The 17,706-nt window shown below is 35.5% G+C and overlaps 1 protein-coding gene across 1 annotated transcript; it reads left to right on the top strand.

Moving 5' to 3' along the window:
- The first annotated feature begins 360 nt into the window (after positions 1 to 360).
- LOC144355683 (uncharacterized) lies at positions 361 to 16,602 on the top strand. Its single transcript, XM_085503779.1, has 4 exons — positions 361 to 489; positions 12,503 to 12,618; positions 15,392 to 15,544; positions 15,999 to 16,602. Exons 1-4 carry the CDS (start codon positions 471 to 473, stop codon positions 16,128 to 16,130), a joined length of 420 nt encoding a protein of 139 aa, XP_085359905.1. The 5' UTR covers positions 361 to 470; the 3' UTR covers positions 16,131 to 16,602.
- The last annotated feature ends 1,104 nt before the right edge of the window (positions 16,603 to 17,706 follow it).

Here is a 17,706-nt window from a genome sequence, read left to right as displayed (position 1 = left end):
AATCATTCGTGTTTACTCGTTGATCAACTCGAAAGAACTTCGTTTTATCATAATTGTTGATTTCTGATACCTCTGGGTATTGTCTTTTGAGCACATATTGCTTAATAAGTTTAGATGCTTTAGTATGGAGAAATACATGATAATCATGGGAGTAATCTACAGATATACAGAAATAGCGTTACACTGACCACAGAATGCACAGAACACACCATCTTCCCTCACATGGCCCGATAACATATATTACTAACACATACAGTGATGATAAGTAACGCGCATCGAACTGTGCGGAGTTCGAACGAGTATCTCCTTCAGAGACTTGACCGTACTGCGCATGAGCAAACGATGGCTGACGTCACATAAAAAATAAACCAACATCGGGTGGTACGTCTGGCGGAAACGTTTGCTGTAAACACACGTATTTTACACTTTCTACCACACAATTTCGACTGTTATCAGGTCTGTTACGCGCAATGGAACAGAAGGGAAGCGGTAAGTACATTCACATTTGTCGTAGGACAGAGTATATCCAGAAGTAACAGTCAGGGCGAAATCAATTTCGCTCTATGGGTCGAGACAGAATTGTTGTGCATTGTTATGCAGTACTTTCGGCCCATCTATCACATTTCGCTTTTAGTTCGCGAGTTTCTCGCAAATTACACAGTCGTCTGAAGTCGTACATGCCCAGTTTCCTTCGTGATATGGACCTACATTTGACGATTTATAAAATGTTGTGTTGATCGCGAACAAACGGAGGTTGTATTTTATTATTTACGCCCAAGACATGGGACGTTTGTACGGTGACGCATTACCAGCATTTCGTGGAAGAAACACTCCTTTTTTACATTCGATTTTTGACAAAAATGCAAACAAATTACCCTGAATGAATGAAAATGTGACACAAGTACGTGGTCAGCTATTTGAAATCATGGGGTGGCTGGAGTGTGATCTTTTTTTTTTTAAATTTATTTTCGCTGTGTCTTTTCTGCACAGTTTTATTTTGGACAGACTTTCTTCTGTATTAACAGATTTGTGTTGATTTTTTACGAGTTTTTTTTAGAACACTTTTAGGAATAAGTCACAATCCCTCTATGTCCAAACAGATTGTACTCACTAAAGGTCAAACCTATCTGTTACTGCCAACTTATGGTTACCAATAAATATGCAAATGATTTATGATCCAACTTTCATCTATCATTTTGATAAAAGGTGCAGATCAAACAGATTTGACAAAACATTCTGATCTAGATTTTGATAAAAGTCAGAATCTTGAACTCACAACTGCACTATATTAGGGGCGGGGGCAACTTCACAGAAAATTCTATGTTGCCTTGACAAGACACTGCTGCACAATGTATTTCTATGGGCTATAGTATATGCAGTAGCTGCTGTGGAACACTGGGTGAGGAGCCAGTGAAAACGACTAAGATCGAGAAAATATTGACGATTGATGTAATCCTGAGCAACTTAAGGTAGCAGAATAGTTTTTTGGGCACTTTTCACATTTTTTTTTGAAAATCACACGAATAGCTCCCTAAGGCATGCTACATACATTGGTGTTTTTATTTTATTGAAAAAAAATATCTTGTACAAGTAAACTGATTTTGTTCTTGTGTGCAAACAAATGGCCAAGTTTTTGTTTATCCAGTGTACACCAAACTAGTGCATCTCATTAATATGCATGGTTACAAACATAACTGAACTGAGGGTAAATAGTTTTAAGTTGAGCCACTTTCTTTATTTGCTATTTACAAACAACTGATAAGATATCTGTTTGTAGTTTACACACAGCTGATAAGATGTGTGCACTGCTGCCTTTCTAGACAGGAAGTACAGCAAAGACAAAACAATCGCTTTTGAACACCACATTTTGAATAAATAAAAAAGTACATGAATGTGTGATAGGTATTTTTGATGTTAAAAAACCTTTCACTTAGGTAACCGGGATTCGGTCGTTTTCCACGCTAGACTCACAAGAAACACACACAAGCGCCATTCATGTTCCAAACGATTCTCTGCCAAGTCCCCGGTTTTCACCCGAGACAGCATTAAATCACTCTTTATTTCTTGTCACTCCTTAACCAATTACAATCAGTATAAGAGACTCCAAGGCCTTGCCTTCAAACAAACAACCAATCACATGAAAGTTTTACACATCATAATCAATTGATTAATCGTCAAGCTATTTAGAAAACCACTATTATATTGTCAACACTAACTAATATTTATGGGGTAATAGTCTTGCAATAACATTCCACAAAGATACCACATGAGTTTAAAATTGCAAACAACATTGGTTTAGGATTACAGCTACCGTACTGTAATCTTTTAAAAACTGCAGACTCATAATATGTCTTTGGCTGATTTCGACTAGCTCGCCATCTGGCCTTGTCATTAACCTATATCAGTAGATGTCATGGCAACCACTGTCAAACTGACTGACCTCGTCATTTAACCCCTATCAGTAGATGCCATGGCAACCATCGTTAGGCTGAAATATAAATCATGACAAATGTACCACTTCAATGTAATTATATGTTAACAGAATAAAAACTTACAATAAATTTCTGTAATATTTTTTCTTGGCTTTGTCATTGAAAGGTGTCTGACCACGGGGTTACTTTCTTAGTCCAGAAGTAATGCAGTTACATTGGGAGGAGGCTCCCTTTTACAAAATATGGTTGCAAACAATAAAATACGGTCATCTGTGGTGGCTATGCATTGCATGAAAATTCTGATAACAGGCCACAAACTACATGTAAAAGTTGATCAATGATAAGAATATGCTTGGACCTGGTTTATATAATCCATTTTTCAGAGGAGTTTTCACCAAGTAGGCATACTTGCATGCTTAGGTTTTTCTAAATTCGTAAATTATGTTACATGTAATAAATCTGCCTGATAAATACTTGGTTGTTTTATCTAATGTTCTCATGCGAACAAAATGCACGGCAACGAAATAGTAGCGTTTTGCGGGATTTGATTTTTAATAGCACAGGAAATGCTACATGCCGGCATACATCACTGGGTCACATTTTACAATTATTCTATTCACACCAATTAAAAAACAGGGCAGCTTCCTTCATTAGTGTGCAAAATATGCAAAGAAGGAGAGGGTTATCAGTAATTCTTTAGTTTAGTTGTCATTCACTAATTATGGACGAGATAGTAAACACGCGAAAATTTCCAAGAAAAAGAAAGCGAGGAAGAAAGAAAAACGTCAACAGAATGATCACTCCTGTCAAAAAAGATGTTGAAAGAGACGATGCTGGGTTCGTACAGAACGTATTTCCCCGTCGAAACCAGTGTCAGCCATGAAGTGGGCGAAGAAAGTTTTACCGTGACACTGAGAGTCTGATGAATCAGACTTCGATATAGTGGGTGATACTCCTGTTCAAAACGTTCGAGAGATGTCTGTATCTCGCAGGAAAATATTGTTACCTTCCGACGTAGAAGAAGAAAGTGAGAGTGAATGTCACGGCCGATCGTTTGAAGACGGCGAGATTCGACTCGTTGACATGTCACTGTTGAATGGCGCCCTAGAAAAAGAGGTTTGTCAATTTTACAAAGTAGGCAATATTTCAATAGTAAAGCGCAGGCGTCACGGTCTAGGCAGTCAGTTTGAATTTCTTTGCACGCAAGGAGATTGTGTTCGATCGAAACTGAGCCAGCCTAGCTTCCCGTCATCCCGAAAGAAGGGGGCAGTTTTCGAAATAAATAGAAAGGCTGCCATTGGAATGCGAGCGACTGGAAAGGGACGGCGCGCTCTGGTGAAACTGTCAAGCTATTAGGGGTTACCTCAACCACCGGTATACTCTAACTTTAACACCAAAAAACGTGCTTGAAATTTGTGATTTTCGGAAAGAAAAAAAAACTTAATGCAAAAAATAGAAATACGGATTTAAACTTCATGACCTTTGCTTCAAAACAGTGTAAAGTTTTTGATCGCATGAATGACTGTAGAGATGACAATTAAAATTTTATTTACGTTAGTTAAATTATCAGCGCCGCTGATTTTCAGAATCACGTGACGCTAAAACAAACACAATGTTCACAAAATATTAATAGTAGGAAAATACAAGTCAAGAGCTTTCTAAACATATATAGATTGTATGGTTTCTTGTAAAATTTATTCCGATTATAGGTGTTTACATTTTTCATGCAAAAAAACTATCCTGCTTCCAGTTAAGCCTAATCTCACAACAAATTTACTTTCTGGATTAAAATTACAATGGATAACAAAAGATAGATTAACAACATAAACAATATTGTCCCATGATTCTTTGGTGCAATCCATGGGATTGAGCGGTTCCCTTTTAAATTTATTGGGGATGCCTGAATATAATAAGCATTGTAGGTATTATGTAGTTTTGTACATCATCTTTTATTTTTTCTTTATTTCTTTGTTTGTAAAAAAAATGATTATTTTGTGAAAAATGACATAATCAAATTTTGCTTCATTGTAAAAAGGTTGAATACTCTTGTATTTGTCGATTTCAACATCTTGTGACATTGCTGCCTTTTTGAAGTTATTTTACAATCACCATGTAGTCCTCAAAATATCTATCACGCCAAAGCTGACTTGGTTTAATTTGAATTTCTATGAAATCCTGAAAAAAGTTAGTCAATCACAAATTTTGGTTAGTAGTTATTTAAGCTATTTTATCTGATCTGTAATATCAAAATGTCACTAATTTAAAATAAAGTATTTTCTCACACTAAGATTGTTGGCACTTAAATTAAATTCAGTCAGGTTCGCTAAAATGGTACGCATGTGTAGACATTTCAACATGTTCTACAGTATGTACACATACTATGTTTTGAATTGGTATTGATTATTAATCGTGATTTTCTGAGTTGAGGCCCCTGGGCGCTAACGCGGTCGAGTACGGTACTTCTAAGTTCTGTTATTAAAAACAACACATAAGTTGAACCAAAATGAACCATTTAGGGTAGTTTGCTACTATTAAAATTGTTGTGTGATGATTCACATGCAAGTCGTTCATATTTAAAGTTTTACAAATAAAGAAGGATGGGTTTTCCTCATAACACTTGCAAAATAACATCCAAATATTATATATTATATATTATTCCCGAGTATGGGCGTTTGTGCCCGATCGCAAGTGATCATTTGCACGACGTTAGGAGGGCAAATGATCTCATTGCTCGAGGGAACTAATGCCCATATTCGGGCTGTAATATTTTTATTACATGCCTTTAATAACATAATGAATTTAGGGTTTATATCTTAATGTTTAAAGGTAATTCTTATTGGTAAAAAGGTACATTTTACATAAGCAGTAACAAAGTTTTGCATGCAATCACGTTAATCGATAAGTTTGGCACTGCGGACGGATATGTTTACGCATCCAGTTAACCGGCTCTCTTGACAACCTGCAGACGATAATGGCTGCAGCAGACGAAATGGATATTATGCAGTGGTTGCGTTCGATAGGACAGGACCAACTTGATGAAATTCTTGGACCAGCACCAGAAAATGAAGTACCAGACGAAGTTGACGGTTTTATAAAAGCACACCAGAAGCAAAGTACCATTAAAACCACCGAACGAGATGTCCGTCGCTGTACCGAGTGGCTAACTCGGAATACCGGAGAATTGCGGCGCCTCGAAGACATACCACCGGTCAAGTTGAATGAGCTTCTGGGAAAATTTTTCATCAGCATAAATGACGGAGACGAATATGAGCCAGCTTCCCTTGCCAACATGAAGTGTAGTTTGAAGCGCTATCTTCACAATAAGAAATAATCCACAAGTCTAAATGATTGAGTAGTTCCAGGAATTTCTTTGATCGTTGAACCTCTCTGTTGCTATTGACGACGGTCCGTACATGGCTCACTGGACCGCACAAATCTCCGGATGTTCCTATTCTAGAGTGTGTGTTTGATTGGCGGGCGGATTAGTTTACTATATTTATTATATTATTAGCCTTTTCAAACAATATTATTTTACAGATTAAAAGTATACTTTGTCACAAAATGTGTTATATACCAGTATATACCGGTAGTCTGAAAGCTGGTGAAAATGGATGCAAATATTACAGGAGTTAATCCGTTGTTTGTGTTTGTTAGTTTAATTAAAACAAACAATAAAACAAATAAAATATAATTGAATGTAGACCAGACCAGACTTGTAGTTGGATCTTTGTAAACTACCAGTACTTGGAGGGATAGAAATGGTTGTTTTGTGATTAGTAAACACTCAATATAGGAAACACCATTTTCACATAAACATTTATCTATATCATAGCTTGAAATTATGAATCTAAACTCCCAAAATACTGACAAATATCTTGTAATCTCAACTGCTAAAATACCAACAGAAAAATCACCTACCCTGTTAAGTGAAATTAATGTTGCATTAAAATGCAAAGTTTTTCTGAAATGGTAAGTCCATCTGATAGCCAGCTTGGATTGCACCCAGCGTGCAGTTTTGGGAGAGACTTTTATTTTATTTTTTGTATTTTATCTTTCTCCATAACAGATTTTTACGGATTTTAAAAATGACATCTGAGTTAATATTTAGAATACATTTCTTTCATACAAAAGGTGCTGGTCATTCACTACAATTAGGGAAGTGCATGAAATTGAGAAAATGCAACACTGTTGAAATGACCTTAGCCAATTTGCATAAAAAAAACTCAATTCATTTGCATGAAATAAACATTTCCATAAAATGGATAGGTAGGGTTACCAGGAATACAGAATTTATTTTATTTGGTTGAGGTAATTTTGGATGAACTAATGGATAAAAGCAAAATACAAAAACAATGAAAACATGTATAGATAATTAACAAAATTCAATTGTTGGGCAAAAATAGCAGTGATCCTAATTTTTGCATTCATTGGATCAAAAACTAATAACAAATTAAAGGTGACTGAATTGTTAGAGGAAAACTTAAAATCAGAGTCAGAGGTAACATGATAATTTGTAGGTAACAGTAATTTGTAGAAGTAAAGGTTTCAGTCTAGGTACATGTAGGTGTAATTTTAAATGATAAAAAACCCTTTTTGTTATGCTTCCCTGAACTTGTGATAAATGAACAATGTACACATGTATAGTTTATTTCTGACACCTTGAATTTATCTTATTTTAAGTCACAGAGTTAAAAATAGTTTCATACATTGTAAGTGTGGGTGTGTAAATTTTATACACTGGCTATAAACAAATTCACATAAAAAAAATCACTGCAAATATGTCATGGGAAGGAAAAGTCACAGAAATGTAGTAGATCAGGGTATTACTGGTGCAACACAATGGTTTGTAAGTGTGTGCATTCAGTATCTATATCTGACATGTCCTGACCGATCATGTCACGCACGCATGCATGCATGCATGTCACGTGCATTCATTTCTTGAAAATTTAAGATGGTTGAATGGCGCTCATTTCAGTGTGAAAAGTTCATCAAAATTAAGCATATCTGTAATTTTGGAACTGGGTCTCAGTCATGTATGCCCAGAGTCAACATGTTGTACAATACATATCCTTCTACTGAGAATAAATGGTGATGAAAATAAATAAAACAAAAGCATGGAAATATTCGCCACTTGAGGGTGCAGTATCTAACAGTACGTATTGTTAAAGTATTGTACGTATTAAGGTAGAAGCCTACTCATGAATGCAAATACCCAGAATTTATTCATTTTCCAATAAATTGTACTTCCGGATAAAAAAGGATATTGACTTAAATTAGGGTCACCAGCTTAATTTTCAAAAACTATTGTTGTATTTTAGTGGATAGTGGCCATTTTAACAGTATTATATCGCTTTGACTATAGGTTCCTTTGGCATAAATATTGTGCCATATAAAGACACCTTACTAAAATAAAGGTAGTTAAAAATACATTGAACAAAGCCGGCCCAGGAACGAATCCATAAGGGATCCTTTTCAATAAGTCTAACCATTCACTGACACAGCCAAAAGGTTTAATGCGCTGCTTACATGACGTTAAATTGTACCACAAAAACTCATCCATTGATAGACATGCCATATGCCTGTGCACCAAGACAGCTCCTGTTTATCTATTTTGTTCTAATGTGAGTTTCCGTTCCTTATAAGACATAGAAGTACATGTTGACAGTTGTATCTCTTTTTATAAGCTGACATTCTTGGATCTAATATGTGATCGCGGAAAGGTAATAATTGACTGTGCATAATTTTCTCTAGACGCATTGATGTTAATATAGAAATAACAATCATAGCAATCTAATATTCAAATCACATGTCTAACGGGGGAAAGTCCATAGACAAAAAAAAGCTGTACAAGAGACACAAACAACACAACACAAACACAGATAAGTCCATATGACATTTGGACCCCAAGCCATAAAGTGATGTCGGGTATATCGAAAAGAGTGAGCATATCCTGCTTCAAATGTGGCACCGCCATATATCAAACTAAGTCGTATTCAGGAAGTGATCTTCTTTCTACATATGACAAATGACATCAGAGACCATCTGTGTAACAGTACGAGTATATTTTCTTACAAGCTCCTGATACCTGCTAAAAAATCGTTTAAATGTCCTGGCAAGATGCTCTCTAGAGAAGCCTTGGTCTAATGGCTTGAAATAGAGAACTTGCTCTAGCATTGCGAACAAGTTGTGAAATGTTTACACCATACACTGGAGCGCGAATGTTACTGGAAATGTGTGGAAAATTAATGATGGCGAAATCGAAATCATCTCTTTTGTCATATAGTTTAATAGAGATGTGACCTTTGGAATATCAAGATATGATGCAGAAGTAAATGATTCTGTGTTTTTTTTTATTTCTAGTTCAGGTGGATATATCCTAGGCAGATAATCGATGAAAGTAATATTGTTGAAGGATAGTACATCATATATGTACCTGAACGTGAAATTAAACAATTCTGCTTCATATGAGTAAAGAAATAAATCAGCCAACAAAGAAGCACAATTAGTTTCCATTGAAATGCAGATGGTTTGTGTCCCCTAAACTCAACAAACATGTTGTCAATTGAGAATTCAAGCATAACAACAATGTCTTTATCTGTATAGAATGACTTTGCATTCGTTTCGTTGGTGACAAAATAGGTGCATTTGTAGCCTAAAACAATGTATTTATATCTATGTGAACCATTCTGTCTAAAGAAGGTTTGGTGAATAATATGTGTCAAAAGCTGTTTTGAATTGTCGTGTGGTATTGTAGTGTATAGTGTAGAACAATCAAATGTTTTAATTGCATTAACGTTTGAAAATTATTGTAATTTCAATTTTTCACAAGGTTCTTTGGTTTCTTGCACCACACCACAGTATTTTTGAAGACCCTCTTTGATGGTAGAAAAACAAATGTTATTTTTTTAGACAATGTTTTGGTAGAGCACTTGGATGATCCTGCTACGAATCTTTCTTTATATGGTGTTATATGCAGCTTAGGTATTGGAATATGTTATTGGTGTCCTCCGGAGTGGTAAGCCAGAATTTCATCTTTGTTGAGTGTCTGTATGCAGAGCTACTAGAAGTCCGAGTGAAGCAGACTTCCTTAATTAGGCATTCATAGTAGTATTTCTTACAAACAAACACTATATTGTTGACAGATCTGTCTGCAGGGACAACAACATATTTGTCATGAAGTGAAGACAAACATTCAAGTGTTTCAGGATCTATAATTCTTCATCATCCTTTTTTATACATTTCGTACCCAGTAGCCTTTCTAACGTCCACATCATTCATATTTTTCTCAACTGTATGATGCATGGGTAATTTTTGTAATGAGAAATCATGTTTTGAAATTTTAAGTTATATTTTGTACACTAGGACGATCTGTAAAACATTGTTCATACGCTGCAGTAGCAACATTTGACCATGGTCTTAAAATAAGTCTAAATATCCTCAAATCGTAATTTACATAGTAATTATTCATTATATTTGCAACATCGCTAGGCTTTATCTCAATAGTGTCATTAGTTTTAATCTTTTATATTATTTTCATTTTTTGAAGACTCATCTGTAAGGAAAGGTTTGATTGTCTTCCAGAAATCACAGTTTGTGGGCTTCCTTTACACTTGTTGTTAAAATATTCTCTGGCGACGATACTTTTAATTATACTCCGTTGGATGTTATTTGTACTTGTTATACACGTTTGTTCGACTCTTGCCGCTTTCTGTAATGGTTTATTCATGAACGCAGTTTCGTAGGCGCTAGCTTTCATTGTTTGTATTGGAGCATGCGTAATTAAGACCTCTGTCAACATGCTCTGTAGTATCCAATAATTTTCTGAAAACGTAAATAATCATCATCCCAAAAAAGCTTGTAATTATGAAATGTAACAGAACCCACGCTTGAACTCCATCACGACGTATATAATATCATAACTCTTACTTACTTTGTTTGTTATAGTTCAGGAACGTTTACAATTGGATGGATTATTCGTTAGTCTCACACCGATTAGTGAAAATCCATGAATAGTGTAATGTGTTGGTTCTCTATTTAACTGTTTAAAGACATAGTGGTCGAAACCGTTTCGTAGATGTTCTCTATTTGATTGTACTCAAAGGTCAAAGTTCAAATCACGCAGTACACATACTGGTATGTCGCTGTATAAACTATGTACTCTATCCATAGTATAATGTTATAACACCACCACTCTTACTATTTCGGTCTGACGAACCTAGGTTCTTCAATGTTAAAGCTCCTTAATAGACACAATGGGTGAATCAAATCATTCAATGATTCCCAGTGCTGCAAAAGGAGTAATTCTATCAAGTCACCATTCAGGTTTTCTTGAACCTTTTTGCCATGGTCAGTAGGTAGGATTTTAATCACGCCAGTATACACACACGTGGTTGTACCCAGTGGCATGGATGTAGCGTCAGTGAACATTAAGTTTGCGTTATCGTCAGTATTTTTCTACTTTGTGCCAATATAACAGATCGGCGTGGCACGGTTTATCTGTACTTTTCTATATTATATTTATTCGTTCCTTAACATAGGTAGGGTACTTGCTATACAATCCACAGCTTATCGTGGGCTATAGAAATCAAAAACTGTACCAATTTACCCATAGTAGAAGAATGAGGCTTTGTACATCAAAATGATCACCGGATCTGTCAGTCGCAGTACGATTTTGTAGGTCAGGGACGTATTCATATGTACCATTAATTTCAGGATAGGTGATATCTCTCATCAATAGCTCCTTCAAAATGGTCACTGAACCTCTAACTATCCTCCCATACAACAGCTTGAATGGGAAGTATCCCAAGTTGGCTTCCGGAGCTTCTCTGTATGCAATCAATAAATGTCGCAATCCCATTCTTGGCACATGTGTTTGAAGTTGTACTTAACATTACCAACAAACTGGCAACTTTGATCAGTGACAACCTGTACAGGTATACTAACACAACTATGAATAATCACCAGAGCCTTCGCCATCATTTTTTGCTTTGGGGTAGCAGGTTGCATACTCTTTAAATAGTGGCACCTACTAGTATTGGTCGGTTGGATTGGCCACACACGGTCCACTGCAACTCGTTTGATTATATTATCAATCAAGGATATGGCGTTGTTATGAACTTAACACTGAAAGTGGCATGACATTATACTGATCACACAATACCACAGTAGTTATATATACACTAAGAGCTACACTAGTGATACTCGTCCAATCAGATTGCTCAGTTACAAGACTTGATATACACTACACTTTTATACAGATCTCCAGACATCAAAGACGAAACACTCACTGTGCTAAGAAGAAACAAAAAAGGGTGTGTTCGAACTCAGCAATGTGATAGATATTCTGTCTTCTGAGCTATCTTTTTGGCTGTATGACGTTTCATGTTAGGATCCACAATTTCACTGTGCTAATTCCGAAAGATCAACTCTAAAATACACTATAGAAATTCACGCATTCCATGTACATTTCAATAAGACTAGTCTTTAGGAGTAAATTCGGTGTTAGCGAATTCAAACCGACAGACGACAAAGTGTTTTACGTCACCAAGGCTGAAATTGTAGAAAATTCCACATTTTGTTTTTCATTTTTATTGTTTTATTGTGTGCGACATTTGTAAATACAAGCGCCGAGATGTATTGTATGAAAGGTCATAAATAGCAACGTTGCGGTTAAAGTGTGGTGGTCGCCGCACCGCGCCGCGTCCTCGTCTCTTTCAAAATGTTATCATTCATATAATGTAATCACTTGTGTGTAATACGTCACGGGCTGCGATTGGCTGTCATTTGAAGTGTGTTTATATGAATTGCGAGAAAAAGTCAATTTGATGAGATTACGTCGTGGGCTCACTTGCATAAGTACAGTAAAGTGAGGCATGGTCTTGTGTAACATTCTTCCAATATAGTGTACAGACATATATGGAAGTAACTATATATAAAAGTGGTTACTCGAAGAGGTTGGCATGGTATGTGAGATTGAGTGGCAGAGGCACTCTTAAATTTGTTTCCTGTATCGCCAAGTACAATTTAATTACCACGTGTACATGTTAGTATATGTTCTATTTTTTCCACAGAGACAAGTCAAATACTGACTGACAAACAGCCACAATATGTTCAACAAAATATTCAGCTACACGAGCCATATCCGTCATCGCCATATCAGCAAAATACTGTAGTTTCAAGTATGGTGGTAAGAAACCCAGGTTATACTGAATTTCCAACACAACCTTGGCATGCCAATATTTCTCTACATGGCAATATAGACGTCATGCCGTCAACATTGTGTCAATATATTTGCCAATATTGTGTCTCGTCGTGCATTTCCTGAGGGGTTATTATGATTTACTGTTATTAATGTGGATGTTTCTGTTATTTACTCGCAGGTATTCTCATATAAAAACCACCGATTAAATATACTTCAAAATTAGTAAATATATTACTAATGTATCCCGATACCGTAACTATATTAATTGTTTAAAAAATAAACATGTTCTTCAATATGAGTAAACTGACAGTGGTGAACAGCGATCATTTATACAATTGAGTTTTAAATATATGTTGACAAATTATTTGATTTTTTAAAGTTTTAAAAGCTATGGAACATAAACAATTTATCAAACTCGAGTAGAGAAGTCAATTAATCCTCAATTCTCCTACTCTAACTGCATTTTCAATGGAGACTTTACCTCACCTATTTAGACCCGATTATTGATAAACACGGGAGTGGACTTGATAAATAAATCCTGCTAGAACTTGGTTCATGTTGTGAAATTAGTTCCCTTATACAGAAAATTCAATCTATCAAAGTTTCGATTCCCTTGGAGGCATGAAAATTCTGGTTCCAAACTAGATTATTTTTTGTTCCCAGAATGTTTACTTAAATCGGTGAAAAAAATATCGCACCAAGCATTCACACTGATCATATCATGATCACCATGAGTTTGGAACATCCAGATTCTGGAAGAGGGTCTGCAATTTTGAAGTTAACAATAGCTTCCTAATCAATATTTTGATTGTGGAAGTATAGAGAGAGTGTTCTCTTTTAAAATACAGTTCTCTTCCAAACCAAATCCTGAAATTAATTGTTTTAACTGTTTCCTTGGAGCACCCCATATTCCAGCTCTCGGCTAAAAACAATCAAATATCTGCAAAGAAGAGATGAGCTGATTGAAGCAAATGTAAAGGATCAAACAATGGTGGCCTGGATCAAAAATAGATTTGGCTCGTATTTTGCACAGTTATAGTACTTGGTCTACAAGCCCTCAAAATAGCTTTCGTTTAGAACAAAACTCATTGTTGCCATGGTAACGGACAAACAAAGTTTTCTGGCCATTTTCCCCAATTTTCGCATCTCAAAAATACGGATATACGCATATTTTACGGCACAGTTTCAGCAATACCTTTGAACCTATCATGAAAACAAAACAAGATCTGAATAGACCAACATTTTGGCTTTTTCAAAGTTGATCTGAAATTTCCAAAGACGTACATTTAAGTTCTTGGGCAGCTTGAAAACAATTAGATGTTTCAAGCTTCAAAAAAAAATATTTTTGGCACAACTTTGTAACGCTATAAGTGCCGCTCTGGTATTTTTTTTGGCTTAAACTTTTACCATATATAGATCACTAGAATAGCTATCAAATGCATTGTTGCAAAATTTGGTACCTTGTTTGGTTGTCACGTGACTGTCCCTTAAAGTAGGCATGTTTTGTGTTTGGCAAAAATTGTGAACTTTAGTCATGTTCAAAATACGCTACATGACGAAGTAAAATATATTTCTAATTCAACTGATTATCAAAGGTGAATCTATGTATGTCTATCAAATGAATGCTTGCAGAGTTTCGGGTTATGACGTTCGATCATGTGCCTTAAGAAGAAGTTGAGTTAGAATCCTGATTTGTCAGGTACAGTAGCATATTTTGAACAATTTTCGTCGAGCACAAAAAGTGACCTGCTTTCAGGGACAACCATGTGATTAAATGTCATGATCCGAAACTCTACAAGCATTTATTCAGTAAAAAATACATTTGATCAGAAGTTGAATTGGAATTCTTCTTCATTTCGTCATGTAGCGTAGCGTAAAATTCACAATGCAAAAAATGGCCTACTTTCAGGGTCAACCACGTGACCGAACGTCACAAACCAAAACTCTGCAAGCATTCATTTGACAGGCAATACATAGATTCACTTTTGATAATAAGTTGAATTAGAAATATATTTTACTTAATAGTTCTAATTAAGAACCCTGGTTGGGATATCATCTTGCATGAATTTTGGGAGACTTTAGCAACTGTTTACTGGCATCCATTATAAGTTGGCTAGCCGTTGCATATCTGCTAGGCTAAAGACGCGGTTGCCATTGCCTTCATTAAGGACACGTTAATCACTGACCAAATTCGTTTGATTAGTGACATTATTGATTGGTGTGAAGTAACTGGAAAACATGGAGCACTGTTATTTGTTGACTATGCATCAGCTTTTGATTCTTTAGAATGGTCATTTATGTACAAAGACTTAGAACACTATAACTTCGATCGTTCACTAATCGCATGCCATTAACTCTTATTACATACTGTTCACATGTCAATAATGCCGCACATTTATTACCACTGCTGTTTAATAAATCCCCCCCCTTTGGCCACTTATAACTTGCTTCTTTATTTTACGTATGTGTATCGCAAGCAAAATATGTGACGGGTTGTTGCAAGATGTGCTCACAATTTTAGAAGCACATCACCTCTTCGATGGTTTCCGAAATTGTAAATTTACTTGTGGATTCTGATGTTTGTGTATTGTCGTTTGAGTGTTGGCATTCTATTTTTCACTACCCAATCTACTATTGTAGAAGGGGCATGAGATGGGAAATTCATGTTATGACTATGATACTGTATTATGTCATATAGCTATGTTTTGCTCATGTTACTAGATTTACAGTTTGTTTTTAAGAATGTTTCTCATTGCAGATATCTAACACTCCGCATACAGTACAGACCACTGTGATTGGACGCCTGAACGAACTGAGTGGTCTTGACATTGTCGCTATGGTTATGGGCGTTTGGCATACATTCTGCGTTTCCTTTCTATTGGGTGTTGCAACTATTGTTGTGTCTGCATGTGTAAGTATTTGATTGTCCACGCTAATTGTGAAATTAATCACGCAAAATTGTCATTCCATTTAAATCAGCTAATATTCATCATTGATTGTTTCAAATAGACAGTTTTAATGAAAAATCATTTGATTCTATTGTATATGCATACATTAACGACTTCACTATTACTAGATCACAAATCACAAATTGGTTATGATGCTTTTAGATTACAAATCTATGAACAATCACTCACCCACACTGAGTGAAAAGTATTCATTATGCTGCACGATTGCTATTTGGTAGCAAAGCACTTTTGAAAAAGGTTCTGGAAATTCCGTAATGAAAATCATATTATGTGTGACCTGTTAAACTACGACAATCATAATCAAGAACATTATGGTTAAAAATCTGCTTATATGGTATGTACATTACTAAACGGGATATATTAACATAACTAACACCTTTTTTTTCTTTCTTCCAGGCATTTGTTTTCCGATCTGATGGAAATTCTAATATAGCCGACAAGTTAACTACATTTTCAATCGGTCTCTCCATTGGTGGTTTTATACATATTATTCTCGAACTAAAAAGAAATGCAGATTTCTGGTCTTGATGATTACGATGGATACTAAATAATAGTGATTGAACAATATGAACTGTATGTTCTGTGTCTGGATGTACAGTAACCACCTCACTGCAACGATCAGTCAATCATATCAACGTACGACTTCATTTTGTTTGATATTTCGAACAGGAATTCTCACATGCTGCTGCCTTTTATGTTTCCCCATATTTTGTTTAAGAATGGATGGACTATATTTATGTTATTGACTGAATACTAATTAAAATCTAATTCTTGTATTGAAACAGCTGTAATCTGCAAATTACATACAATTCATTAGTCATAATGGTTCGATATAAAGCTGAAAGGAACACTGTTATATTTCTTTAATGACCAATCTCTTGCATCAAGTATATTTCATAAATTTACATTTATATCCAGATTCATTCGAAACGCAAACGTTAAAGTATTGTATTTTTAATCTACGCTCGATTAAATAGTTTATTTTAACTAGTTGTAAAAAGTTATTTTTTTTTATTTTAAAGTTGATATTCAGAGGAAGCAGATATTCAAGTTATTTGAATGGAACATCCGCCATAGACATACATCCCTTCAGTGTGTGCAGGTCATAATAATGCAAGTATAAATGAAAACGGGTCTAGAGGGCGCAGTGCATGTCCCAGTAAGAAATCCTACTATTATTAAAATAGACGGCATTGGTCGCGTTTGAGTGATTTTTTTTTTAAATAACAGGTTACAAAAATATAAATATTGTTCTAATTTACTAAAACCACCAAATATAAATAAACAAGTTTCTGATCTACGGCGGCTATGTGTCTTCGTTTTAGAACTTTGTCTCATGATTTAGATGTGCTATTTAAACAAAAGATGTGTGACAAATCCGCAGTATTACCATTACAACAAGTCATCGGAAAGATTGATAGTTCAACTGAACAATACACTTGTACTATGTACACAGGCAAAACGTTATGGTGTCATATTCAGCAACGGTTATTAATCAATACAAAAATTATTTATTATATATATAATACATAATATTCAACACAATTTGTCAATGCCAAACATGCCTGTTGCTGCTTTTGACTCAGATACTTCGATATGTTAACATTGTCGTCTATGGAAATTCAATTAGTGGTATGAGCCCTTAAATGACTGTGTAAATATGTTGATAACAGTCAATGGGGGGGATACCACATCTTTCAGTAATTCAGAGATACTGTAGCCATTGTTTACTAATGACTCGGTACCCTTCTAGCCAGTAGCCAGTACACCTTATGTTCACGTCAATATCGTGTCAATATTAACGTCAACAATCATATAGTCAGTGGGGTCACGCCAAGGGTCACGCTTTTCGTTGCAAACTGAATTGGCCGTGTGGTTGAAACTGGGTCATGGCGGGGTTACTTGCAAAAAATACTGACAGGGGTGTGTAACTGGTTGTTTGAAACCCTACCCCTTATCAAACACCTTTGCATAAATGGTACCAAGGCAAAGCAGGTGGACTCCCGGGGATGAACTTTGACGATCGAAATGATTACAGGAAAGAAAAAATCAGCTTCATGAAAAAAGGATACCCCTTTTCAGACAGACAGGGTAAATTAACATA

Source organism: Saccoglossus kowalevskii, chromosome 9, assembly GCF_978046115.1.
Source record: "Saccoglossus kowalevskii chromosome 9, keSacKowa6.1, whole genome shotgun sequence".
Lineage (NCBI taxonomy): Eukaryota > Metazoa > Hemichordata > Enteropneusta > Harrimaniidae > Saccoglossus > Saccoglossus kowalevskii.
This window is presented reverse-complemented; position numbering and strand designations above follow the sequence as displayed.